This window comes from Anser brachyrhynchus (genome assembly GCF_964034855.1).
Source record: "Anser brachyrhynchus genome assembly, chromosome: 17".
NCBI classification, from domain to species: Eukaryota; Metazoa; Chordata; class Aves; order Anseriformes; family Anatidae; genus Anser; species Anser brachyrhynchus.
The window spans coordinates 2,733,500-2,760,911 of record NC_137710.1 but is presented as its reverse complement, the minus strand read 5'-3'; the positions used below and the strand labels follow the sequence as shown (position 1 = coordinate 2,760,911).

General features: G+C 42.8%; 1 protein-coding gene across 2 annotated transcripts; it reads left to right on the top strand.

Annotated features, from left to right (window-relative positions):
- Positions 1-3,458: 3,458 nt before the first annotated feature.
- Positions 3,459-23,446, top strand: BCL7A (BAF chromatin remodeling complex subunit BCL7A). Of its 2 annotated transcripts, XM_080559445.1 has the most exons (7): positions 3,499-3,722; positions 7,855-7,963; positions 11,551-11,632; positions 14,983-15,079; positions 17,011-17,178; positions 19,160-19,281; positions 20,264-23,446. In XM_080559445.1, the coding sequence occupies exons 2-7, from the start codon at positions 7,929-7,931 to the stop codon at positions 20,333-20,335; spliced, it is 576 nt and encodes a 191-aa protein (XP_080415571.1). In that variant the 5' UTR covers positions 3,499-3,722; positions 7,855-7,928; the 3' UTR covers positions 20,336-23,446. The 2 variants fall into 2 exon arrangements, with proteins under 2 accessions (XP_080415570.1, XP_080415571.1); XM_080559444.1 differs by lacking the exon at positions 7,855-7,963 and having other exon boundaries at positions 3,459-3,722.
- Positions 23,447-27,412: the final 3,966 nt, after the last annotated feature.

Genomic DNA, 27,412 nt, shown 5'->3' with positions numbered 1-27,412 from the left:
GTCTGTTGTCTCAGCTGCACTTCTTTTGCTGCTCTGGAAATTTCTGATGGTCTGAAGGATGTTTTCTGTCAAACGATGAGTATGGATCTTGGCAAACCGTATCCTTCCTCCAGTATACCCTTATCTGAATTACCATTCCCCACACAGTTTCCAGACAGGTTGTAAAAAGCAGGAAAAGAGTGTGACAAGAGAGGAGGGATGAAATTGGTCGGAGTCTTGGACTGAAGCTAGGTATGAAATCTGAAAAGATGGGATGGTTTCGTTCATCTCAATCAGAGGGAACACTGTAAAGGCATGTAAAAACGTACTTATGGCTAATGCTAGAGTGGTAAATTACATGCTGCTATTGTCTTGCTCCTGCTGTCAAAACAGGGAACTTTTAGTGCAGCTGAGCCCTAAAACAGGTAGAGGAAAATGCTGTTTTACTTAGCACAGCACCCAGTAAAACTCCTGGCCACAAAGATCTGTGGAAAACGAGGATTCAAGCAATGTGAGAAAGGTTAGTTATTTATATGGATGCTGTGAACATCCATAAATAGATAATTAGACAGGATAGAACAGTTTCATAACAAATCTATAACCTTATGCTTCAGGGTACAAGCCAACCACAAGCTGGGAACAAGCGCTATGTTCGCTTAATCCCAGGATATTAGAATAAAACTTTCCTGTACCATCCTCTTCCTCCTCTTTGCAGAAATGACTACAGCCCCAGGCACAGAGCTACCTGGTCTGTGGTCTGTCCTGGGCCAGGCATTCTTCAGTGGGAACAGCAGCTCAGGCTCCTGCAAGTGCAACGTAGCCTAAAGAGCCATCTGCATCAGACTCTCTCCCTTTGATAGGCATTTTTGCCCCAAATGCATGCAAGATAGGGGAACCATTTTCCTTGGGATCAACATTTTCCTGTGTTGGGATCATGTGTTCTGATTGGTGATGTGGCCTGTGTCTCAGAGAAGCCAAGTGTCCTTCCAAACTACCCTTTTTTGTTTGTACATCGTTCTTGTTTGAGTTGTCTTCTGTTTTTTGTACTAATGACACCATAACCCAAGAGGCTTGTTTTACTTTTGTCGCATACAGGAGAGCATATGACGGAGGACGAGCTGGCACAGTGTCTGACCGCCCTGCTGGGCAGGCATTCAGAGGGAGGAAGATCTGACCTGGACACGTGCGATCCCTCAGGTACGGGATTAGCATTCTGCACTGCACAGAGGCAGGATTGCTTCACTTCCCGAACAGAGTAATTTAAATTGCAAGCCCATTACCCTGTTAGGCCAAGAGCTGTCAAAAACGCTGAGATGGGATTGCAAGAATAGTCATAGAGCCGTAGATTGTCCTTCGTCCATGCAACAGTTACATTGGTGTCTCTGAAAATAAATGAACAATGAAATGTAACTGAGACCTGACAGGATTGCATTGCTCTTTGTCTGCTGGCTTGGAACCAGAACTGGAAACACAGAGTGGAAGGTTTACACGCCAAAGTCCACAGGCAAAAAGGAATCCTGCACTATGCAAATTACAGTGTTGACTTCACCCAGGCTGCAATGCCCACTGTAACAGAACTCTTGATAATAACCATGTTTGTGTACAGTTAATGTCCCATCCTACACCGGTCTAGAGCAGTGAATCACAGCGCTGATTTCACCCACGTCGCTCTGCCCATTGTCATTGGGACTGCTGATGAGCACCATGCTTTGTGCAGCTCACGTCCCAGTCCCCACCAGTCTAGAACAGCGCCTGGTGAGCTGCTGGCAGCAGCTGCGTGCCGTGCAGGAACCACCTGGCACCGCACACCGACTGCAGTCCCTGGGTGCCTGAGGATCCCAGAATCATGTCAAACCGATGGAGTGTAAAAATTGTCTGGTCCCTTGGCTCTTCTGCAGTCTGTATGTACTGCAAGGTGATTCAGCCTCACACATTTAGCAGTTTTTCCCCGATAAGAATGTATAAAGTGTTAAGCTAGTAAGCCAATACTTTATGATTACTCCATACATCGTTAAAAGCATTCCATCCGCTCACTGCGACTTACAAGTATTACTGTTCTGGAATGCCATTTTTACATTGCTGTTGTGTGTTTTGTGTTGTTGTTACTGCTCTCCAGGTGCAGCAGCTTTGACTGGAGAAGAAATTCCAGAGGAAATCACAGCAGAGAGGTTCACTGCTGACATTCTTGGCTTACCTATTGCCGAGCCAGAGAAAAGAACAGTAAAAATCAATGAATAGTTGATCTGTGAAGACTCAAAATTGTAGCTGCCACAGTTTTCTACTTGTTCCCACTTTCCAACATCCTCTCCTCAAGTATCTGTGAAATTTATATTCTATGTTTATTAAAAACTAAAGGTCACAAACAAAAGTCTGTAAAGAGCGACACCATGGTTGCTGCACTGTCTTTTTGCACAGATCACCCCTGTCCTTGGCTAGAGCCTTCCTAGAACTTATTTCAGGGTGGGTTTATGCCAGATGTAGTCTATTTCCATTATGTTAAGAGGGTATTTATTTGTAAAATAAACAGACAGCAAAATAGCAATATAAAAGTATTGTATTGATTATATACGTTGATAAATGTCCTGTACAGAATGCTTGGAGAGGCTAGACTGGGTTTGTAATTACACAGACAAAACCACCAGACTTCGGTGATGCAAGGAACGCTGTAATATACATTGAAACCAGGTTTCCCTTTTGGCCTTTGAAACTTTGGTTTCCTTTCTGAAAGTAGTAGCTCCGATTAGAAGTGCAATACCAATGGGACAGCATCTTACAGTGTTTGTATAAACAGCATAATGAGGCTGGTATAAGTTGCTGTAGAAAGATCAGTGAAGTGCTGTTGAACACGCTTCCTTCTTTACATCATCCTCAGCATCAATTTGAATAATAATGTAGGGCCTCGAGAAGCGTTCCTCTCAGTGGCAATGTTTGTTAAACAAGAGATTGCAGTTACGCACTCTGCAAGTATCCGCGGCTGTGCAATTAGCACAAAGGTGTGCGCTGGGGGTGAGTTAACCAAGTCCCACACCGGGTGCGCAGGTAACTGTCCATTTACTGATGTGCTTGTGTGTGTCCAGGGACGGGTCGGATCTGATCCTCTACTTTTAACCAGCTTCATTCCACAGCAATTATTTCAGGCAGCTCAGAAACCTCACAGCCACTGCCTGAGGGAGGGCCCTGCGGGCCGGGGGGGGCTGCGCGCTCAGTCACGGAGCGGCCGCCTCACGGGGGTCGCCTGAGGGAAGGCGGCGGCGCCGATCCCCTCAGCGCTGGGGCGAGCCGCGGGGGCCAGGCAGGCGGGGAGGGACCCGATCCGATCGGAGCGGACCGGATCGGATCCGAGCCGTTCCCCGACTCTCCGCCGGCCCCTCACGGAGCCCCCTCACAGCGCCGCCCCGCGCGGGCTGCCCCCGGCGGCGGTCGGCGGGGATGGCGGCGGCGGCGGCGGCGGCTCGGGGCGCGCATGCGCGGTGCGCGGGCCCCGTTGGCGGGCGGAGCCGAGCGGAGCCGAGCGGCGCCGAGCCGAGGGAGCATTGTGCGTGCGGGAGGGCGGACGGACGGACGGAGGGACGGACGGACGGACGCCGCGCCGCATTCCCCGCCGCTGAGGCCGCCCTTCCCCTCCCCTCCCTCCCCAGCCCCCCAAGCAGCATGTCGGGCCGCTCGGTGCGGGCCGAGACCCGGAGCCGGGCGAAGGATGATATCAAGCGGGTGATGGCGGCCATCGAGAAAGTGCGCAAATGGTGAGCGGGACGCGCCGCGGCGGGACCCCGCGCCGCCCTCCTCCTCCTCCCCGGCACCCCAAAACCTCCCTCGGGTCCCCCCAAAAAACACCCCAACACCTCCTCCCCCCCCCCCCCCCCGCTCCCTCCCCTCACGGCGCCCGGAGCCCGCCGGGCGGCCGCGGGGGGCGGGGAGCCGGCGGCGCCCAGAAGCCATTTCGCGGAGCCGCTCACAGGAAGGCGGCGGCGGCGGCTGAGGGCTGCGGCGGCTCCATTGTGCGGCCCCCGGCCCTCCTCGCCGCCCCCCGGCCTTCCTCACCGCCCTCGGTCCTCTCCTCGCAGCCCCCGGTCCCCTTCTCGCCGCCCCCGGTCCCCTCCCCGCCGCCCCTCGCCCGCCGCCCCCCTCACGGGGCCCTGAGGAGCGGCCCCGGGGGGGGGCTCCGAGGCCGGGGTACCGCTTGAAGGAACCTCTTTCTTTAAAAAAAAAAACACCACATAAAACACCGCTCTACAACTCGAACGGCTTCTCTCGAATTTCCTACTCCTCTCCCAGCCCCTCAAGGCTCCGAGGTTTGCGCGCACAAAACCGGAGCGGGGCCGGAGAGGGCGAGCGGGACTGCCGCCTGAATTTGTGGTGAAACGGGATAATTAAAGGCTGGGTCTCCCCCCCCGGTGGAACGGGTCCCTTTTGTCAGGCCCTCAGCGTGTTTGGGCATTTTCTGCTTTTGTCTTTTTCCGCTTGCATCCTGAAAAGCGACGCGAGGTATTTCGGCGGCACAGCGAAGCAGCTGCTGTCAGCTCTGCACGGTCAGGCCGGTGCTTTGGGTGGGCTGGGGAGCAGTGCCAGCGTGACTCCGGAGAGTCTCTCTTCCAACAAGTTGACTCTCTGTTCCGTAATCTTAAAGTATTTTCAAACGTTTGAAATCCACGGAAAATCCCCTGGGTTGGTACTAATCTGCATAACCTTGTTTTGTTTCCAACCTGGTGAAATAAGGGGGCACCTCTGTTAGGATGCACAGCTAACTCTTCGGTTTCATTGAAAGAAAGGCAAAATAGGGAAATAAACGTGCCTGCTACTCCAGCGAAACGGGCTGTTGCCTTTTAAACGGCCCTGAGCACACGAGTGGGCCAGTTGGCTGGAGCTGGACAAAGAAGCAGGACGTGTGCCCGATAATGCAGGGCCACGGGATGGGGATCTCGGAGAATCCACCCGCTGAGGAAGGAGCTGGAGCAGCCCGGGCATCGCAGTTCGGTTGCTTTCAGGAACTCTCTTCCGCTCAGCTGGCGTTTTTAAGTGCTGTTCGCTGCCTAGTGGGCCAGCTCCGAAGGATCGGAACGATGTGCGGTGATGTGACAGTACTTTTGATCAGAGAGTCTTACGGCTGGATGTGTGGGACTGTAGTGTTTTGTCTGTAGGCATTTCATTCATGAGCGCAGCGTGCTTCCTTTGAGTCCTGGTTTGTGGATTTCAGGGAGGAGGAGAGGCAGAAGCTTGGCCATTCAACAAAACATCTAGATTTTTTTTTTTCCCTTGGCAAGAGCTGTCTGCCATCATGTCAGTTGCTATGGCTTCCTCTTTAAAACAAATCTTGCGGTATAAATAGATTTTGTACACTTTAACCCTCATGAGAGACAGCTTGCTTTAAAGGGTTACTGTACAGAATCATGCAACGTTTCTTCTGATCACTGTCAGAAGTATCCTGTGGCTTCTTGTATGTGCCTCTCACAAGTATTTACATAAACCATTTTTCCTACTTTTAAAGGAATCATAATTTGATGGTGAATCTCAAGATTACCCACCACCACCTGCAGTCAAGTACAGTGGAAAATAAGCAAGAGAGATTCTGTGTTTTGTGGTTTAAATGTTTTGAGAAGACTTGTGAAATTGAACTTTACACACTAGCAATTCCTGCATCTTCAGAGGAGCCACACAGGCAATTTCAAGTGTGCAGTTTCATTTGCATAATAGGAGCAATTTGTTGCCATCCACAGCTCTTCTGTGGAAATGCAGCCACTGAAGATTGAAACACCTTGCACGCAACACTTCATAGGACAGGGTTTTCTGAGACCTGTGCACCGAGAGTTTTCGGTACCGGAGACGAGGAGAGAGGCAGACAGTGCTTACCACAAACTCTTCTGAACTGATGGTGGGTCCAGCCATGAGGATTACCATCAGGTAATCCGCAAGTGAAGGGTGCAGCAGCCCCGCTGTGCAGGTTACTATGTGCCTCTGTTGCTCCAGCTCTTCGTGTGCCCATGGCAAGTCGGTTTCCATCAGCACAGGCTCTGTTCCTTGGAAAATACATATTGTTAGACAGCGAGCCCTTTGGTGCAGGTGCCCTATCTTCCCGTGTGTTTGTAGAGCGCCGAGCGCTTCTGCTATTGCTGGAACTTGGCTTATAGTAGTAAACAGTGAAGTTGTTAGGCTGTTATCTTGAGATTAATGTGGCCCTATCTCCTTTGTTTAAACCACTCCTGTGAATGAGCTTCTAATTTAGACAACACTAAGACACGTGTCTTACAGAATACATGGTCGTGTTGTATTCATGTGGCAGAAATGTTAGATTTTTCAGGCCTAAAGAGGGCATTTGAACTTTTTTTTAACCATACTTATTACTTATTTTTCTTTCCATCTAGTTAAACAAAAGGAGTTAAATTTACTGGAATGAGTTGAAGAAGGTACAGGGTTGTTTTTTGTCTTAAAGATGGACAGAGATGTGTAGTTCTAAGTGGGTCCTCAACAAGAGAGAGGAAAAAAGTACGGTGTCTTCAACCAGCGTTAGGAAGTAGTGGACTCTTGTCTTACAAGGCTGGATTTAAGTGAAAGAAAATGCAGTTATTTACTAAAAGAAAAGTAACGGGTAGCCAGCAAGCATAAGTAGCAGGTCGTCTTGGGAGGCAGTGAAATAACGTGCATGGGTAACCAGCACTACTGAACCTTCGGACAACTGTGCAAACATTTCAGGACGGAGGCATGGTGTGGCTGCTGGGGGTAGGTACCCTGCTCAGGAACGAGGAAATCTCCTTGTGGTGGCTTGTCGTTGAGTTGCAGAACCTTTGTGTAAGTCATTTGGCCTTTTTGGGACCTATTCATCCAAGCTGTAATCTAGGGATTGTGGTAATACCTCATAAAGAAGAGGTGAGCGTGGATCGCTTCTGACAGTAGTTGAAGCGCCGTGGGTTTATTACGGCAGGGAGCTGGCTGTGGAGCCAGGCATGGTTTGGGCTGAAGCTTAAAGCAAAGCGTGTGGTGTAAAAGATGCCGAGCACAACAACCACGGGCAGTGAGATGGTGCTGCCCGGTAGCGTGCCTGGGATCTTGCTGCCACCAGTCAGCAGAACTCGTCGGTGCTGCTGCTGTAGCTTCTCTGTTCTTGTCTCCACTCGGGCTCGCTAAAATAGTTTTATATGGTATGTAATGCTCTGAGATTGAGCTGCTGCAGATTTTGCTGCCCTCGCTTCCTTCTTGAAAGAGATTTTCACTCCGAAAAGTAGTTAGGAGGGAGAACTTCTTAACGTGATGCCTCTGGAAAAGGCTGCCTGCCTGCTGCTGCCCCGCGCCCCTCGAGTTAGGCCGAGGGGCAGCTGAACTAAAACCACCCAGTGTGCGAGGGAGCTGTCTTGGAGTGCTGTAGCGCTCCAAGCAGTTACCATGGATGAATTGCAATATGGATTTTCTGGCTCATGGTTACTTCTTGTTGAGCCAGAGCGTGCTCTCTGACTTCAGTGGGAGTTGGACGTATGTAAAAGGGAGAGTTCTGTCGTTTGCAAACCGCGTTTCTTGTGACCGTAAGAAAAGCTGCGTGTGGTGACGTGGAGCCCAGCAGAACGCGGTTAAAAACCTGCTGGCATGCGTAAGTTGAAGGAGACTCTCCTACTGCAGCGTACTGAGATGACCTTAGACAGAGGGTGGCCTTTGTCCAGTCGTGCTACGTCCTATTTCACTGTATTTGCAGCGTGGTCAAGAAACACCACGTGTACTGGGGCTACCTCACGTTAGTCACTAGACAAACATCTGCATAGCACTAGGCGTGCTCTGAAAAGCCAGCCTTCATTTCAGAAACATCTTTATTTGCGCATCTGACAGCACTTTGTGTGTATAATAATGGCATTTTCTTTCCCATCCCCCTCTCTCCTTTGCTTGATCCCACAGGGAGGTCATAATTCTGTGATTTTCACCAAACTCTGTTGCAATGCAAGTGAGTGTGATGTGATAAATTCAGCATTATGACGTCACTTCGTGATCATCAACAGAAGATGGGGTATGTGGGAGCAAATCCTCGTGTAAATACACATCACTTTGCTAAACGGTAGTCGTGGTAAAAAGCCAAACACGTGTGTGAAAGCCTTTCCTTGAATGACGATGTATTGGCAGTAAAGGCTTTCTGTTTCCGTGCCATCGAATGTTTCTAGCACTCGCTGCTGCTGCAAAAGCTGCCTTGACACTTTATGTATAAGTGTAATATACACTGCTGTGTTTGCTCACCAGTATATTACTTTTATACGTGGAATTTGGTATGCATCTTCGGAGCTTTAGTGTTAACACACAAAATATAAATACATCCAAGAATCTGGGGCTATTTGAAACGGGGAATCGAGTATATAATTATATAACTTCTGGGATATTAGTATGCCTCAGGCATAACCACTAAAGAAGTGTTGATGTTAATGGCTACCCTACGTATCCTTGGCTGTCCTTAAAATGCTGTGCAGATATGGTTCGGAATTTTAAAATGCTGTAACACAATTTCAGATACGTGTAAGGGTTTGTTTCTGTTTCCTTGACTAGCTTCTGAATTGCCTGTAACTAAAATATTTAAGATGCTTTTCAGCGTGGAAGATTAAAGCAAAGAAAATTATTATATATATTTTAAGTTCTGCCATTTCCATTGGTGTTACGCTTGGGCCATGCATGGAGGAATAGGACAGGTTTAGAACCACAAAAAATGATGATGATTATTTATTTTTTTTTTAAGCTCTGGAGTTAGGTAGACAAGTGAAATTGATCATTGCCACATTTTCAGCCTGATGGGCTGTCAGGCTGATGGTGGTCTTCCACTCTTTCCAGTCCACCCATCGGCACAGAGACCAGGCTGTGTAGCAGGGTCCTGCAGAACAAATTCTTGCCCAGCGATTTCTTGACAAAGGTGGCCTGGGAGTCACGGGGGGAGCAGTTCTGGTCAGCATCTCCAGATCCGTGGGTTCAACAGCAGGTCTGTTCTGCAGCCAGGAAAATGGGCAGAAATTGGGGTTTTGCAACAGAATGGGCACGAGATCTCACAAATTCTTACGCCCACTCCGGCTGTAGGCCAGTGAGAGTATTTTGTAGTTTGGGCACCACTTAGCAAACCTTGTGTTACAGGCAGCATGAGTAAATTGTCAGCTGTAAATGAATAAAAAAACATGTCCCTGATCAGCAACTGGGGTTGGTGACTTTGCACCAAAAACTGGGGGGTTTGGAGTAGAACTGGTTTGGGGGTTTGGTGTTGGTGTTTTTAATGGAAAGACAGTAAATACTGCAGATAATACCCTGAGCTTTATTTGCAATACCCATTTTAAATTCGGAAGTGAGTTTACCCTGTTGAACTTAAATGTCTGAGAGTCATTACGTTTCTTTGTTAACAGATTTCTGTTTGTGCTGCCGATGATTTTATTACATTTTAGAGGAGCTTGTCGTTTTTTTTCTTATGAATACTTTTATGGTCTTAAACGGTCCATGCTGCAAATGCTTACACATGTAAAATACGTGAATAACAGCAGTTTGGTGTTGGGTTTTCTTTTTAACTGTGTTTGCAGGACTGGGATGGTGGTGTACTTCCCTCACGGAGTATCCTTATTCCCATTGTTGTCTGAATTACTGTGTATTGAATTCAGAAAAAAATCCCTGTAGCTGAAGGTTGTCAGAACTTAAAGTGGTACTTAAGAAGCTCAAAAGATTAAAATGTCAGGGCTAACTTTAATAATAGAAGGAAAAAGTTACTAATATAGGTTTCCTCCTGTGTTCTACAGTCTGTCCAGTGAAGATGCTGTGTGAGGCTGCTTTGAGATGCTAACAGGTATCTTGAACTTTTGGTTTTCCAGTGCAGCATCTCTAAGTAATATTTTGCTGTAGGAAAAGGCTAAAATCTTGATTTTTTTTAAACATCTGTTCACCTCCTCCCCCACACCCAAAACAAAACCCCAGCTGGTTTTATTTCCATAATTTCAAAGGTTTTCCTAACTAGAAATAAGTTTAGTTTGTCTTGTACCCTTTAAAAAAAAAAAAAAAAAGAAAAAGTTATGTCATGATCATCTCCTCACAATTAAGTATGCTCTCATTATCGACATGCTCATCTCCACTGTCATTTTTATCATGCCTAGTATTAGAGCTCCAAATTAGCATAACATTGTTTCTTGACATATTTTAGCCATCTAGTGCACATAAACGGATGCATCTAAACACACAGAGGGAAAACTGTGCTCCAGTAGAGCAGTGGGAAAGAAAAGAATCTGAAGTAGTCTTGCACTTAAATTAAAATATCCTCGTGGACAGATCCAAAACTTATAAAATTGCCATATATAGCTTCTCTCTCTTTCTCTCTCTTTCTCAAAACAGGAAGGTGTCTCCTCTAATAGGAAAACAAATAAGATTGGCTTTAGGAGCTAAAACAAATAGCACAGAGGATGTTTGTGGCATTTGTACAATGTGGCTGCTTTTGACTCTGGGAGCCCTTTCTAAAAACGGAGCTATCACATATGTATTTGGAGTCACATGCAGCTTCTCCCATCCTGCAAAGAACATTACTTTTTAATCTGTAACTGGATTCCAAATCTATTATTTAAATGTGTTTTTAACAACGAAATAACAAAAATGCTTGAGATCTCATGCCAAATTAATTTCAGATGTTCCTGAATTTTTAATGGAATTGGTCTTTGTTGTTAACTTTCAATCGATCCATTTGCAGAGCTAGATTGCAAACCCAGGAACCAGTAGTGGTGATCTGTGACCCGAAAACTGATCTCAGAAATGTGATGAAATTTCTCTGGCATTCTGGACCTTCCTTTAATGTTCTCATGTAAAGACCTCAAGGAATTCATCCCTTAACTCAGTGTTCAGCGTCCTTGCCATCTCTGCACTCAGTGTCCGTGTGACCCCCTAATGTAGTGACACCCTCCGGCCAGATTTCCTTCACATTTGTCACTGTCATGACTTCGTGCCTGGCTGGCAGGGGTCTGCACAGAGTGCTGTAGGTTCTGCTTTTTCCCTCTAATAGCGTCCTCAGCCTCCCCTGTCCGAGAGAGCCAGGCTTTCCTGAGTCTGAATTGTGCCTCACAGCACAGATCGGTACCTGTAGGGCTTTTGGTTCTGAGGCAAGAATTCCAGAGTTGTCTGACAGGAGTGTTGAGTGAATGTTAAATCGCTAGCAGCAAATTTCTACCCAGAAATAAACCTCAGACGGTCAAAATGCATTCAGATTTCTAATACCATTAAACAGCTTCACGACAATCAAAACACACTGGTCTGTTTAAAACTTCTTTTGCTCTCTGGAAACTTAAGTGAAAATTGTAGGCATTAAATCTACATTTGCAATAGCTATTCTTCTTAACGGTATTGTTAATCCTGATCTTATTACTGCTACTGCAGTTACTCACCTAGTCACGTAACAGCCCTCAGAAATCTGGAGGTTAGCAGCGCTCTAACAAATTTTTGAAATGCAAAGAACAATTTGCACAATGCAGTGCTAAGACGATGTAATAGAGCTCATCCTACTTAATAGCCTATTTAAATCCTTGACAACTTACAATAGTAGATTACTTTATTTTGAATACGAATTTTAACTTTAACTTCTCCTGCATTGTAATTTTGTAGGGAGAAGAAGTGGGTGACAGTTGGCGACACATCCCTAAGGATTTACAAATGGGTACCAGTAACAGAGCCTAAAGTCGATGATGTAAGTATCCTGCAGATACCTTGCGTTTCTCGAGATGTAGAGACTTGCATTCAGGGAAAGCTGAACAAAATATGCTCTCAGTTCTTTGAGCCTCTAAGCTAAGACTGGTGTTGGTCTCACAAGCACTTGGACAGAAGAGCTGTAGAGAAAATGTTGATCTCCACAAAAAGTGGTGGTGGTGGTGGTTCAGCAGGTGGCAGTCTTCTGGAGTCAGCTTGGATCAGTTCTCAGATAACTGTTACGTATTCGACTCCGAAACTGTTTTGAAATCTTTCTCCAACATAATCATCAATAGAGTTGGGGATGGAAGCAGAACATCAGTTATGCTTCCTCTCTTTCTGCCTGATGCTTTAAAGGAAAGCTGCTTTGGAACTGCACAGAGAATGTATTCTATCTGTGCATCACTGTTGTTTTGCTGAAAAATAGGTGCAAAACCTTGAAGTAATGGTAGGAAACTCCCATGGAACTGAGACCTCTTGCATTAAGATAACCAGCCCAAGCAGTACAGCCCGTGTGCTTCTATTGTAATGTTTGTTTTTTGATGTTTGGTGTATGCATCATGTTTATACTCTGTTCATTTGCCATAATCACGTGTCATAAAAATAACAAGTGTAAAAATCAAAATAGATAGGACTTATAAATTGTTTTTCAATACCAGTATTACTCTCACGTTATAAATTGAGATATTGTTATAGAGAGAAAACTAATTCATGGTACCACAGTTAATTATCAATACAAAAGGATACGCATCCTAAGTTTGGTGCCCTTTCCTTGGGCTGTCTTGTGGCTTTACTTTATTTGAAATACGAGTTCAGACCTGTTTGAAAGAAAACTACTATGTTAATAAATGTATAAAATGATGGTTCTCAGATAAGGCAGTGTTACAATCTTGCCACAAAAGTGACTCAAAGTCCAAATTCAAGACCTATGTTTGATTAGTGTTGTTTTACTTGAGTCTGTTTCTTTGGTGCCTGTGGTTGTAGCACAGATTTTTATGACGATCAGAGTTGCCTTTTGTCCTCGTCCGAAGCGTGAGCAGCATCTCCGTGAAATAACCGTTTGTGAACTTGGAAACTTTCCCTGTTTTCTTCACAGACACTTGTTCATTCTGTCTAGCTGTCCAATGCTTGGCCTTGATTTTATTGCTTATTAGACATTGCGGGGATTGAGGTGGGTAGGGAGGAAGCTGGAGAGAGAGAAAGAGAAATACTTAGGCTCATGGCTTCCAAAAATAATTTTCCAGCAGTGAAGCTATACTTGCATGGTGGGTACAACAGAACTTTGAAGCAGAATTTCTGTTGAGTTTCTGGATGGACTTTCAAAGTGCCTGGTACCTCAAGTCAGGTTCTTTGTTAGGAAGAATGGCCTTGTATAGCCGTCGCTACTTGCAGAGTTTAAGTATGGTTTTTGAGCCATAATCTTCAGGTTTTGGTTCATATTTGCTGAACTGGAGACAGTTCAAGACCAGTTCCTTTCGTGTCCTGCAGTTGCATTCTGTTCGTAACAAGTAGAGGCTGTTCTGCAGCTGCAGGTTTGATGTCGTAAGGTTTTTGTATTTTGCTCAGGAAGTTCTTACAATAATAAAGTACATACATTAAAAAAACGACAACTAGGTAGAGGTCATCTTGGCTCTTTAGTTTTGTTACAGACATCGTTTTATATCCAACTTCATCCTCTTGTGAAGGAGTATTCTTGCTTTTCACTAGAATAGAAGAATGAGATCTTCTGTATTGCTTCATGTTTCAAATGGGAATTATCTGTGACTTTAGCAAACACCGATTAGGTTACTTCCCTCCCCACATGTTGCTCCTAAGCCACTTTGCCATTTCTTTGAACTGGAATTAAGCTCTGTCCTCCCACTAGCTTTGGAAGGCTGTTGTGGAACCTCACTTTGTTAAACAAACAGCAACAACAACCAAAACACCTTTCAGCTTAAATAGTTCAGTTACTTCTTTTGTGCCCAAAGTGTCCTTTTACCTTAAGAAAAGTTGGGAGAGATTATCCCTTCTGAACTTTGATTTTGCAACAATAGAGAAGCCCGTGCGCTTTCACCTTTGTTTCATGTATTAGGGAATAAAATCTGGGTCATTCCATTTGCTCTCTCTGAAGTAAAAATACAGTTTAAAAAGCCTAATGATCTGTTTGAGATAAAGGAAGAAGTCTTTCCAGATCCTACTTGTTGAATTTCTTCTGCAGTTTTAGACTGTGCTTGGTTTTATTGCCTTCCTTGTTGGAGAACATTGTCCTAACCAAATGGAGAGGTTGTTGAGCGTTCTTCCTAGAGTCAGGCTTTTAATCGTCTTCTCAGCAGGCACGCAGGGTCCTCCAAAAGCAGTGCAGCTGGCTCTTTCTCCTCTGAGACTGATTACGTCACCTCTTAATTGAAAATGCTGCATCCCTTAGCAGACGCAGATTTTCCACGTGATGGATGCCAATGTCTCTTCCTTTGTTTTAAGGCGTGCGGTCCGTACTGTTGTTTGGTCCTGAGCACGTTGTGACCTATTGTCCCTGTAGGACTGTCTTGTTTATGCTCTTTGTTTTAGGCTATCTGATTTTTCTTAATCCATCTTCTAATTTTAACGAAGAAACAGCATTAGGTATAGAGGAGAAGGTTTCTGCAGCATTGGTCATTGAGAAAGAGGTAAAAAGCTGTCTCTTTAGTTTAAAAACTCTGGATCTGTCATTATTTCTGTTGTGCACGCATTCCGGTTGCCTAGGTGCATTGTACAAGCTTCCTGACACAAAGGGGAGAATATCCTGAGTTAGGCAGTAGTGTGTTAATATCCATAAAACATAGAGTGAGCAGAGTTAAGCAGGCAGAAATCGGGTAGCTTGTGAATCTTCGTCCCTGCCACTGATTAGCGTGCTTCTTTTTTCCCATTGTGGCAGAGATTCCTTTGACCTTGCTTTCGTAGCTAATTGATCTGAGTACAAAGTTAGCAGCCAACACCTCCCAAGTTCTCTGACTCAGTTTCAGCAAGTCATTTAATCATCGTGCCTCTGATTCTGGGCTTGCAGAATGAGAGGTAGTACTGAGAACTGTTGCGCTTGTTCCAAAAATTGTGCCGCGGCCTAATGATGAAAAACATGTTTAAGTACTAACAGCTACTAGAACTTCTGGCTAGTGCTTTGTGTCATGAAGAATGTTGTTTTGTGTCAATTAGAAGAGCAGTTCTGTGATTACTGGGACTAATGCAATATTGGCAACATCAGTGATTATCGCCTCGGTGTTTTTCACTTGAAATGAAGCGAGATGCTTACAGAAGTAATGAGTGGAAAGGGCTTTATATTAAAACGCTTTTTTTTTTTCATGGTGATAGTCTTGTTTGTGGTACCTTTTTGTTTTTCAGAAAAATAAGAATAAGAAAAAAGGCAAAGATGAAAAATGTGGCTCCGAAGTGACCACTCCGGAGAACAGCTCCTCTCCAGGGATGATGGACATGCACGGTGAGTGGGAGAAGGTCAGCCCAAATTACCCTATTACGCTGCTGTGAAAGTAGAAGCTAACAGTGTCAAATTCTCCCTTGCTCGGATGTATGGACAGCATAGTTAGGCCAAAGTGAGAATGGCATCAGACACCAGTTTGGTACCTTGCACTTCTATTCTGTGGCTGTACCGACAGTTGTTTAAATGCCATTTTTATTTGGGCTGCGTATGTGGCGGGAAAAATTGGTGGTGGGCCTAGATGTGAAAATAAAAATGTGAATATCTACTATCCAAATGCTATACTCAGGTGAAGTAAGTAACTCTGTCAAGCTTGCTGCTTGAAGAACCAGGAGACGCCCCCAAAGCCTCAGTGGCGCCTACCGTCACTTGTGCAGGCTTTGTACTTGTTTAATGGAATAGGTGAGTCAGGTCAAAAAAAATCAGCAAGAGCCAAGAGAGCAAGCTGTGGTGCTGCTTTGTCTCCTTTCTACCTCAATTTGATGAAATTAACTGGTTAAGAAAACATTTTGCTTGCCAGTCAGGCACTATTAGATCAATTTAAAAAGTGTGGACTGTTGAATATCAGCGTGGTATTTTTTACAGAGAAGCCTGTACAGCTCTAATTTTTTACTTTCTATATGTTTGGGTAGCAATTGTGGCTGAGAATGCAGCACCATTTGAACTGATGAGAAAGGGTCACTTTTTGGCAGGATTTAATTTTTTCATTTCAACTTTATTTGCATTTTTATTGCCTCTTAGTTATTTTTTTGCAGTGTTTGCAATGAGAACGATCTTGCGATTAAAGGATTGAGTGGGATATTCACAGACTGGATTAATTTTTCATCAGTGTTGCCAACTTCTTAGCTTTTGCCTTGGTCAGATCATTTAATTTTCTTAAGCCTTGTTCCTCCATCCATGAAGTGAATATAATACTTGCTTTATTAATCATATATCATTTGTGTTTTTAAGCCATACTGTACAATTTCATGATAAGCTTAATCTTATCTTCGGGCTACTCTGAAAAGAGATGGCTATCCCATCACTGGCTATGCATTTCTGAAGTCCTTTGGATGTAATGATTGTACAGATGCAGAGGGAGGTAGATCAGCTTACATGCTAGTAATTTAACTAATAATGTTTGCTGGGTTAGTTTTCTTTAGGGATCGGGGGCTTCTGTCTCAGTTCCCCGTGGTTACACTGGATTAAAGATTACAGGAAGCTGCACCCCAGTGCTATCAGTAAAGTATTAGCTGAGATATTTAAACCACTGTCATTGGCTTTCACAAAGAAGAGGGTACAAACAGGACGTTTCTTGTTAAGTCCAAAACATGATCTGTGTTGCAGAAAGCTTTCGTGATCAAGCTACTTGAGGCTAGTGAGTATTCTGGACAACTATCGCTAAAGTACTACTGGTATTAGGACTGGATGGTACATTTTACCTTGATAACAGCGTGCACTTTTTTGACCTTCAAGACACTTCAAAAACCACCTGCTCATCAGAGCTTTGCGGTGATGGATATCCGTAGCATGAATGTTTAATTGGCCCTTTATTAGGTGGACTATAAAATGAGACTGTTGTTTCAGTTGTTCTATGTTACTTGCATTATAAAATTCCATGTTCTTTGGAAGTAATCTGAGCAAAACACTCTTGGTTTTATTGTATAATATTACTTAAAGCACCTTTCTTGAAGTTTTCTGGTTTTTAGTAACTGCTAGAAAACTTGTGATTACAGCATAGGCTGCAAAAACAGAAGTTGTGATGGTGGTGGTGTGGAATAAGCTAAGATACAGTGTTAGCGTAAATACTACTGGATTTCAACTCCAACAAGGTAGACTATACCCTGCGTTATCAGGGAATAAAAAAGGGAAAAAAAAGAGAAAGAATTTAGTCGTGCTTTTTATTCAGAGCTTTTCAAATCGGGCTTTCTTGTTCTAAACACTTTTGTTAACAGATGACAATAGCAACCAGAGTTCAATAGCTGATGCTTCTCCAATAAAACAAGAAAACAGTAGCAATTCAAGTCCGGCACCAGAACAGAATTTGGCAACACAAGCAGATGGCACTGAAGTAAAGTCTGATGAAACTCAGACAGAAGCAAAGGAGCAGCCTGGTTCAGAAGGTAAGCTGAAAGACCATCCTTAAAGCCAAACAAAAAATGCAATCCTTTATCATGATATCATTTATTTGCTTGTCCATTTTAAGAACTGAATAATAACAGTTTGGAATAAATGGCTTCTGAGTTCTCAGCGTTTATGTGAAAATGAGCCATAATCTCTCTTGCCTATCCGTGATTCTTCCGTACAACAGGAAAGGTCAGACTGACATTCAAAGTCATTTCAGAGAGGAAACAAACAAAATACTTGGTTTATTGTTGTCATAATCTGTCTTAAATTATTTCTTCTTTCAAAGTAATGTTTGAAATGCCTGTTTCCATTTAATCGCACAAACTCTGGAAAGAGTTACTTTTGTAGGTCTGGGAATGTTTGTTACCTAGTGTGAAAGTAAAAGTGAGGTGAGATACTTTTACATCTATTTATTTATTTTTTAATTGTGTAAAGTATAATGTAAGCTTTCTTTCTCTCTTAACCTTGTTAGTTGCTTATTCAAAACTTAGTTCTGAATTCTGTCTTCGTTTTCTAAAAGAGCTTACAATATCGTATTGCCGTTGTACAGATGAAAAATACATGTGGGTTAAGAGATTGTTCTGAACCACATTCTTTGAATCGTATTTGGATAATTGAAACATGTTCAGTATATATATTCTTTGAAAGATAAGTGACTTTATCCTATTTTAACAGATAAAATGTCCTTAACACCATTCTAATTATTGGGTCGCAAAATTCTTCCCATAGCAAAGCAATTAAATTATGCCCTCCTGATTACGTTCTTAGCTCAGTAGATCCAGTAACCAATTTAAATTTAGAGCTTTTATCTTGGTAATACCGGAACAGTGAAGTATGTGAAAGTTGTCATTGTTCATGGGGGGTTAAATTTTGACAAATGAATCGTCACCAAATTGAAATAAACTAGAATGCCATATCCTTCAGAGAAAATCTAAACTAGCATATTTGTGATACAGTAAACTGTAAGGATCTACTCCTAGGTCTAATATTGTCTGAACCTGTTTGTGTGAAGCTGTTAATAGCACACAAGCTCCCCTGACTAAATTTAGATTCAAGGAAAATCGTACCGAGTTCTCTGGATTAGTTCCAGAGTTGGTTACTGTAAAACAAAAGGGAGAAGTCATGGCATAAACCACTCCTTATTGACATGGTCTCTCTGTTGGTAATATGCTGTGTTTAAAAATGTATTAAATAATCCACCGAAGTGTTAATCTCATCGAACCCATGTAACTGTGACATTGTTCAGCAGGGTAGGGTTAATGACCTTGTACATCTCTCTCATGTTAACTACACTAAGCCTTGCTTTTTGAGCAAGCACAGGTGTGGGTTTTCTTTTTGCTTTAAAGAACAAAAAAAGTTGGAAGCAGGTAGGAGCTGTAATAAGCGGGACGACTTCTTCACAAGTATGCACCAGACTTGAAAATTCTACACCCTTAATGGTTAAGATATCCAACTGAATTTCTAAATTTTATCTTAAATGTAGTATCAAGGGAAAAAAGTGCATTTTAATTATCTGAATCAAAATTCAGCAATATAACTTCGCTCTGTAGCCTTAGCTACATAGTTTTTGGGTCATTAATTATCACAATTCAGCCCTTTCTGTAGCCGCCTCTTCTGGTTTAAAATTGTCCTTGTGTTCATTCAGGCCTTTTGCAAAGTTTATGTTGAAACTTGTTTGCTGACAGCATTGCACAGTTCTGTGTTACAAGGTGTGTGTGAGTTTAGCTCCCTCTAGGGACTGGCTCCAGCAATTGTACACAGCCGGCAGCATGAAGGCAAAGATCTCAAGTGGCAGCAGCCCGCGGTTTTGGTCTCGGAGTTTAAACTTAATTCATTATATTCGTACAGTTATGTATGTTATCATTAATGGTTACATGTGGGAGAAATTTGTATGATCCCCAGGTGCTAGTGAGAAAATATCCTAAAAGCTCCTGCTGAATGCTCTCATGTGTTTACAATAATTTCTTGAAATTTCAGATACCTCCGATGAACAGAACTCACAGTCTTCAATGGAAAATTCCATGAATAGTTCAGAGAAAGCAGAAATTCAGTCCTCTGGAGAAAATGATATAATTACAGAGGCATCTAAAAACTCTCAGGTAACCTTATGCACAAAAGCCCGATTACTTGGAATTTGGAAAAGAGCATTTTTACCAAAAGCAAATGTAAGGAGGCCAGTAGTGTATTTAGGCTCATTTCCTAAGGTGATGACAGTAAATCAGATGTAGAGTGTTAAATGCATACATGTATCTGGTGGTGTGGTTAATTTGATTGCCTTCCTGCATTTCACATAATAGGAAGGGTAACACTCAATTGGTCTGGTTTACTTTTCAAGTTCCTATACCAGGCTGTGTTAGTTTTGTAAGAAAATACTAAAGTTTAATGTTAATAAATGGTTTGGACATAACCTACTGAAAAAGTGCCTTTGAGGACCATTCAGGCATAAAATGCTTTCTAGAAAAGTAAATTCATACAGCGGGTAGGAACGGGAATTTTTGTAGATTCCATGGGCAAAGTGTTCTGATGTTTATTCACTGAGAATACTGAAAAATTCCAGGTGGGTGGGAGAAAGCAATTATCATTTTAATTGTCCCCTTCATACTGAAATGCTCAGAGCACTGCTCAGACCATTGGTTTTCCTCTTGGGTGGTTGGCTTGTTTCAGTGCACACCTTGCTCTTTCAAAACATTCCATGTTCTGTCCTGTAGAGGTTGCTTTTGCTACAGCAGGAACAAATTCATGTGCACTTGGTGTGGGTTGTGCTCACGTGTGGAGCTGAGGGAAGTCGGGTATAGCCTTGCTGGTGCTTGGAACATTCCCTGCGGCTTCTAGCCCGGAACTAGAATTTTGTTTGTCAGTAGATGACGCAAGTGTAAAGAAGCTGAAGTAAGATGTAAGTAGAGGAGTGATTTTCCGGAAGCAAATTGACTTGGTCACGTTATTCTTGTCTCCGGGGATGCTTTCTATTTCACAAATGACACACCAGGGAATTTGTTCTTGCTTCTTGTTTGATGTTTATGGCACCTGAAATTGAGTGCAATGATAACATGATTGTTTTTCTTTCCCCCCACCACCATTAAGGACTCTGAAGGAGTGCCACCTTCTAAAAAGATGAAAGTAGAGGCTTCCCAACAAAACGTTGAAGAGATTTAGACTATAGATTTTTCTGGTCAGTTTTTACGTAAGGTACATCAGTGGGCTTAATTATAGAACAACCTTACTTAAGCATCTTCTCTTGGATGAGGACAGAACTCCTAACTTTTCAAGTTACCAAGCAAAAATCCAAGAAAGCCTAACAAAGGTTTAACTTCTCAGACACTGAAAACTTTTTCCTGTGAAACAAACATTGAGAACTTTTAAGTTACTGTCTCTGAAATGGTTGGAGTAAACAACTCAGGAGGGGTCTACGCACTGTTTCTAAAGTCAAAATTACAATTATGTTGCTGCTGTATTTTTTTTTCATTTCTCTATTTAACATTGTAAGATATTTAAGGATGGTACAGGTCAGGTATTAGCTTTCATGTGAAGTTCATTGTTCTGGCGTGATGTCTGCTTTTGTTTTGTGCCTTGTGTTCTGAAAACAGTGCTAACTTTTAACTTTTAAAAGTTGTTTTGCAACTGTCTCCTTTGCAAAGTGGCCTATGTTTGTATAATGCCGTGTAGTAAGGCTTTTTCTTTTTCTTTTTCTTTTTTTTTTTTGTTTGGGGTTTTTGTTTTGTTTTTAATTTTTAAATCCCTGGTGCTTAAATTTTAATAAATACAGATCAGGAAGCCATTTTCACTCTTGGAGTCCAAGGAGAAAAAGGAGCTTGATATATTATTTTAGCAGCTATAGTGGAGATCTTTTATTGAATGCATGGCATTCGCAACTGTAAATTTGGTCTTCTAAATACTTAACTTCATCAGAAGTTAACATGATCTGTTTACCATTTATAGTCCAGATCTGAATATATACTATAACACAACAGTTAAAATACTTGCGTATTAGGTCCAGATCTCTGTACTGGGTACAACTTGCTTTACAGAAGAGTTCCACTATGTACATAAATAGGATCAAAGGGATTGATGCACAGTGAATTTACTTTCAATTGGTCTTTTTTGATATGAGGTTTTCACTGAACTGGATTTCATTGTACTGTTCCTTTATAAGATGTTTACTTCTGCGTTCCAGGTTAATACTGTATTTGGGATTTATTTTTTTTCCTTTGAGCAAGTCTTGTAAATAAGCCTTGTTTTTTTCCATAGTATTTGCATCATTGATAGAAATGTTGTTTTTTTTTTCCAATTATATCAAAGTGTGCTTATGCTGAACTTGATTGAAAAGCACTAAGCATGTGCAACTCCCTTCAAATTAGTGGCATTTAGAAGTGCAGAACCACTGCAAAGGTCAGGTCACAAGGGCCTGATCTTCCAGCGGGCTTTGTGCTTCCAGGATGAGCACCCGGTTATAAATACTTGGTATCGGTGGGAACCGCTTTATTTCTCACTTTAATTCTCTTTATACACACACGTGCGTGTGCACGTGTGCACACACACACGTGTTGCTGGATCAGGCCCTTAGTCTTTCTTCACTTTGTGTGTGAGAGGTGGAGCTTGTAATTTAAAATATGATCTCACAGCTATGGAAATGGTTGCATATAGTTTGTAAGCTAAGAACTGTAAATACTTTTTTAAATGAAAAAATTGCTTCCAGTTGATACATTTTCATAATTAGCTCTTCATTAAGCTTATTTATTTCTGAATTCTCCAATAGTGAAAATGGCTTGCACTTAGACTACTGCATTGCGTTTGCAATTACCACTTTATTATGAAAAACAATGGGGAAGCGGGGGGAGGGTGTAGAGGGAGGGAGGATTGGGGAGCCAATACTGACCTTCCATAGGATGTTTGTAGGATTAAACTCCAAATAACATATGACACTCAGTTTCGGAACTTTTCTTTTGTGTTGAAATAAACTTTTTGGATTTTAACTGAATAAAATTTGGTTGCAAATCATTCATGAAAACAGTGTGCTCCCTAATAAGTTTTTGGGATTTCTGGTCTGATCATGAAGTCCATTAACATTCTGAAAAAAAAAAAAAGGAAATGAGGAGCCAAAAACTATGTTTGCACAATATATGCAATGAAACAGTAGAATTCTCTCTTGAATTGTGTGTATGCCTAAAATGTGGATAACTGGTCAATGACGATTGATTTGTATGTATATTACATTCAGATTTAAGTGATATTTTGTGAGAAGTTCTATTGATATATTAAATGGGCAAATTTAGAAAGATTCAAACTTAAAAATATTTTTGATTTACTAACTTTTTTTGTTATTTTTAATGCTAAAACAAAACAAATCTGATGCCACCTTTGATAAGTAGTCATTTTTACTAATCCCTATCAGGTGCATCACAGCAAGTTTTTAATTTTAATTTTGTAGAAGTTTCCAAGGGAATAAATAGACTTTTTGTTTAGAAACTAATTCCTGTACTTTAGGAAGAAATAAAATATATAAATAGCACTAAAAATACCTCAAATTTTTCATTAGATAGAAACATTTATTGGCATTATTGACATCAACAGGTTTAATTATAAACTTCCTTTTCTCTCCTGTGGCTTCTGCTCAGAACTGTTCATTGTTCTGTGGCTTACAAGATAAGGCATCATAATCATATTCCTAGAGGCTTTATTTCTAAACTAGTACTGCTTTATTTACAGCTTATACAGGATACATTCAGAACTTTTTTTGTTAACCAGAGATTCTAGTGACAACAGACAACTGAACAAGCAGATAGATTTGGGTTCCTTAGACCTGTTATTGTCAGCCTCTAAGAAAAGAGACTTTGACATTACCTGGTATGAAGAAATCCAAAATAGTGTATAAGACTGTTATTAGTCTTTTTTTGAAGTGCCTGATAACATTTATGGGCCAACGGATGTGATTAAACACATTTTAATGCCAGAAAGTACAGATGGGACCAAACCAGAACATCGAATTCAAACCAACCTGAGGTTTGAAACCAGATCCAAATCCAGCTTTTTTTTGGCTTGGACCTGTCTCTACCAGAAACTTGTTTTATGAACTCACTGTAAAAGGGTTTATTGAAAGCATTGAGACGTGGAGCAGAAGGAGAGATGTAATTTTCTTCAAGATGACTGAAAGTTCTCATACAGCTAATGTTTTAGAAATAGTGCAAATATCAAGAAGTGCTTCCTTGCTACAATGCTGAATGTTGGAGCTTCAGTTACGAAAAAAAAAAAAAAAGAAAAAAAAAGAAACTAGAAGCAAGCAAGTAAATTAGCTGAGTTTGTGGAACGTGTGGGAAGGCCTTCCGAATAAGCGATTTACTCAGCCAAACATTTTATAGCAGAACTATTCCTTGGAATTTTTATGCTTGGGAAAGTAGTTGTTAAACATTCCAAAAAGTGCTGGCACTTACAAAACGACAAAAAATAAAAATAAAAAAAAAAATCAACAAGGCAGTATAAAATATTGGTTTTGGGTGGCTATCTTCATACATAAACATTGTCATGTTTTGGAATGTTCTTTATATCTAAGGGCCTGTTAGAAGGTGTAAAGAATTTTGTTTTCTTCAATACCTAATCGTTTTCCATCTTATGATTTGTGTGTGTGTGTGTTGTACAGCAGTATAATTTTTCACTTATTTATTCCATCGGTAGTTATGGTTTGTACAATGTACAATGGTTTCATTTCAAAAATAAAATAAAAAATCACAACATGAATGCTGTGTGAATAATTTTTATCAAGAAACTTAATCTCATTTTGTTTTTTAAATTTAAAATAAATTCCCATTTTATAGTCTTTTAAAACGTGCGTTCTATGGTGTTGTCTTATTTGGTAACGTGTAAAATGATTCACTTGATTTCGACCAAAGTTGTTTTGATGTGTTAGCAGGACACTGATTGGGAGTGGGGGTAACATAACAGCAGCAAACAAATAAATACGGGCAATGTAATTACAGCAGCCTGCAGAATAATTTGGTAATTTAAGGTGCTTACTGCTGGCTTGGTAGTCAGCTAAGGTGTTGTGGTAACTTAAGTTTGGATATAAAGTGCCCTGGTTATTTTCAGTGTTGTGTGTGCTCTGTCCCAAAGTAGTTTCACAGTCTGACAGGCAGCTGTGCTGGCTCACTGCTGCCAGAATGGGGAGCCACGACCAGCTTGTCTTCTCCTGGCCGGTTGGTTTTGATGCCTCCCTTGCATTTAATGGGGTGCTCATGGGATCCTCTTATGAACCACCTCAGTGTGCTACCCTGGGAGAAAAAAAAAATAGTTATTTTTCCTTTTTTATGGATTAGGGAATTAAATCAGCAGAATTATAAGGGGTAGGGTGGAACTGAGGGGAGAGAGAGAAAGGGGAAAAGAACGGGTACGAATAAGGGTGTAATTAAAGACAGGTCCCAGAAGTAAAAGACTCTGAGCAGGTAAGGCTTCTGCCAGTAAAGGAAAGAGCAACAGCGCAGGCTGGAAAGCCGGGTACGGAGCTGGAGGTTGGCCCTGTGGTTTGCCTGGGAGCAGGATGGGCAGAAGGGTCAGCGGAGTGGTAACGGGATGGCTGGACTCCCAGCTCCTGCAATCAGCCCCACGGTCTGAGGCTGTGAGTAAGTCTCCTTGAGCTCCCGTGCCTCATTCCTCATCAAAATGGGAAGGCTTATCTTCCTGTCTGTAGATTTAGAAGGATAATTTCTTACCGCTAAGTGTTGTGGAGTACGCTGCAGGTATATTTTTAAACAGCTCGAATGTCTCTCTGCTGAATGTGTGTTACAGCTGAATTCTAAGTAAATGGCTGTTTCCTCCTGTGCTAAAAGCCTGCTCTGGTGAAGGAACAGCAGCAGAAGATGGGGGCCTACGACATTGTGCCTTGCACTGCGGATTGCTAAAAACAGTAAGAAAAAGCATAGCCAGAAGATGCTGCTGTGGTCCCTTAGTATTTTCCTGTGCCTCCTGGAACTGTTGTTGGTGACCTAAAGGCTAGTCAAAAGGTCTGTCTCCAAAGCATTTTTTTTTTTTTTTTTAGGGATACATCTTTCCTTGCATCTGTGGTATTTGCACTGAGGATGATTAGAGGAAAAAAACCTTGAGCTGCTCATAAAACCCTAAGCTGAAGACTGCTACCCCTGTCTTAAATAATGGTTAGGTGTGCTACTAACATTTCTTTAGAAATTGCATTGCAACCTAGCAACTTCATTTTAACAAATTGCCTCTTTCCGTACAGGAAGAAATAAATCTGTAAGCAAACCACCCCTGCAAGGTTAATGTGCAGGCTGTTGTGAAAGTACTGTAGACAGCACTGCCACTGATGCGTAGTTGTGAGGTTTCGTTAGTTCAGGTACGTTAACAAACTTTAACTAGTTTTACAAGGCTTACTCTGAACGTTGCTTTGGAATGCTTTCATTTTTTTGCACTTGGAGTGCTGACGAGGATGTCTTGCTGGGAGATAGCTTTGTGTGTTTGGTGGTGGTGGTATTTTTTTTTCTTCTTTTTGAACACCACCACTGCTAACCTAAGCTAGCAATATTTAGCTTCTTTGAAGCTTAATTATGAATGGCTTTTTCTTAAAAATTGTAGTCATATGTAGTTTTGACTAAGAGCTAAATGTCAGTGTTGATTTTAAAGGCTTCTCTCGGAGCCCTCACATGATGTGATGATGCCTTCCTGCTCCTTTCATGTGTGGCGAGATATTTAACTTAACACTGCCCTCCTAAACACAGCGATCTGTCCTGATTTCATGCACTCTAATGCAGTGTTAGATTACTGCAAGGACATAATTGTGATGTTGTAAGCAAGCCTTTTCCTTCCGTGCCCAAGGCTCTCTATGTCCATCCCTTGAGTTTTCCCTTCCTCTTATTCCTGGTCTTACAAAGCGGAGAAAGCGGCACATGGCAATTTAGTATTTTCCTTCCCCCAAGGAAGACTGCGAAGAAGAGCTTGCTTTTTCTTTTAAGAGAGCTGAACGTACATTAACAATTTCAAACCAGTGCTTTGGAGTCTGCCACCTAGAACACAATTACTCTCCTGGTATTGACGGTTTGCTCTACAGAGCAAACAATTTTTTTTCTTGATTTATATATGGATCTGTATGTATATTTTTTTTGTGTGCGTGCTGTAAGCTGCTGCTCTCTCCCCAGGCTAATACATCTGTTGGCCCTATTGATGTGCTTTTATTTTCATCTACAGGGATCCATTACTTCCTTATGGTTTTGAGAGGGATGAAATCCAATCTTCCCCTGGAACCATCGTGCTAATTTTATGCACGGCACCAAGCAGGTTCGTGGGTTAGATCAGAGCCACCTGGCTGTCAGGGGAAGCCCCGGTGTCCCAGGCTTTTCTCTGTGACTCCAGGCTGACCTCTCCAGCTACGTTTGCAGCTTCCCCTGTTTCTTCTGTAGCTGCCCTGGCTTTTTGCAGGTTGCCTCTGGTCTATAATAAGCAGTTTCCAATGTTAAAGATAGTTTAAAGCCATTAAATGCTTCTAGCGTAGCCAACATTCTTCAGCAAGCTCTCGGCTGTGCTCTGTATCTCTTAGGTTTATAAATTTCCCCCCAGCTTAGAGCTGTTTTTCTGAGGAAGTGTATTGCCACAGACCTCGTGATGATTCTGTTCCTCATGACCACAGCCTGCTCAGACTTCTCAGTCTTTTGGCCAGAGGTGGTTACGCGTTTCTAGTTGAGGCTTCCCCATACGCCACCTCACACCCCATGAAGTTTTCTAGCGGGGTGGAAGTGCCACGCTGGCGATTTTACACCAGTGGCCCCCAGGAGGACTGGGGACAGCCCTGAGGGGCTGTGGGGACATGGCATGGGGGCCTTGTGACATGGTGTCCTCCCTCCCCTTCCTTGGTGACACAAGGCTGCTGGATGCCTCACGGGGATGTTCCGTGATGGTGTAAGGGTGGGTGTCAGTCGTGGCCAAGAGCTGTTTCGGGTACATGGGAGCCGGCAGGATGGCCCAACAACCCTTTGCACGGAAATCATACGTTGTAACCGGGCTGCGGGGCTGCGAGCTTCCCTGAGGGAAGGGCCGGGGGCTGCCCCCGGGGGCCGGGCCCTTCCCTGAGGTAAAACCGCCTCGGGGGGAGCCCGCGGGGCTGAGGGGGCGCTGCAGGGCGGGCGGCCGCTGAGGGACGCGGCGCTGAGGCGGCAGCGGGGCGGTGCAGGCGGCGGGGGAAGGGCGGAGGCGGCCCCGGCGGCCCCGGCTCCTTTAAGCGGGCGGCAGGGGCCGGCC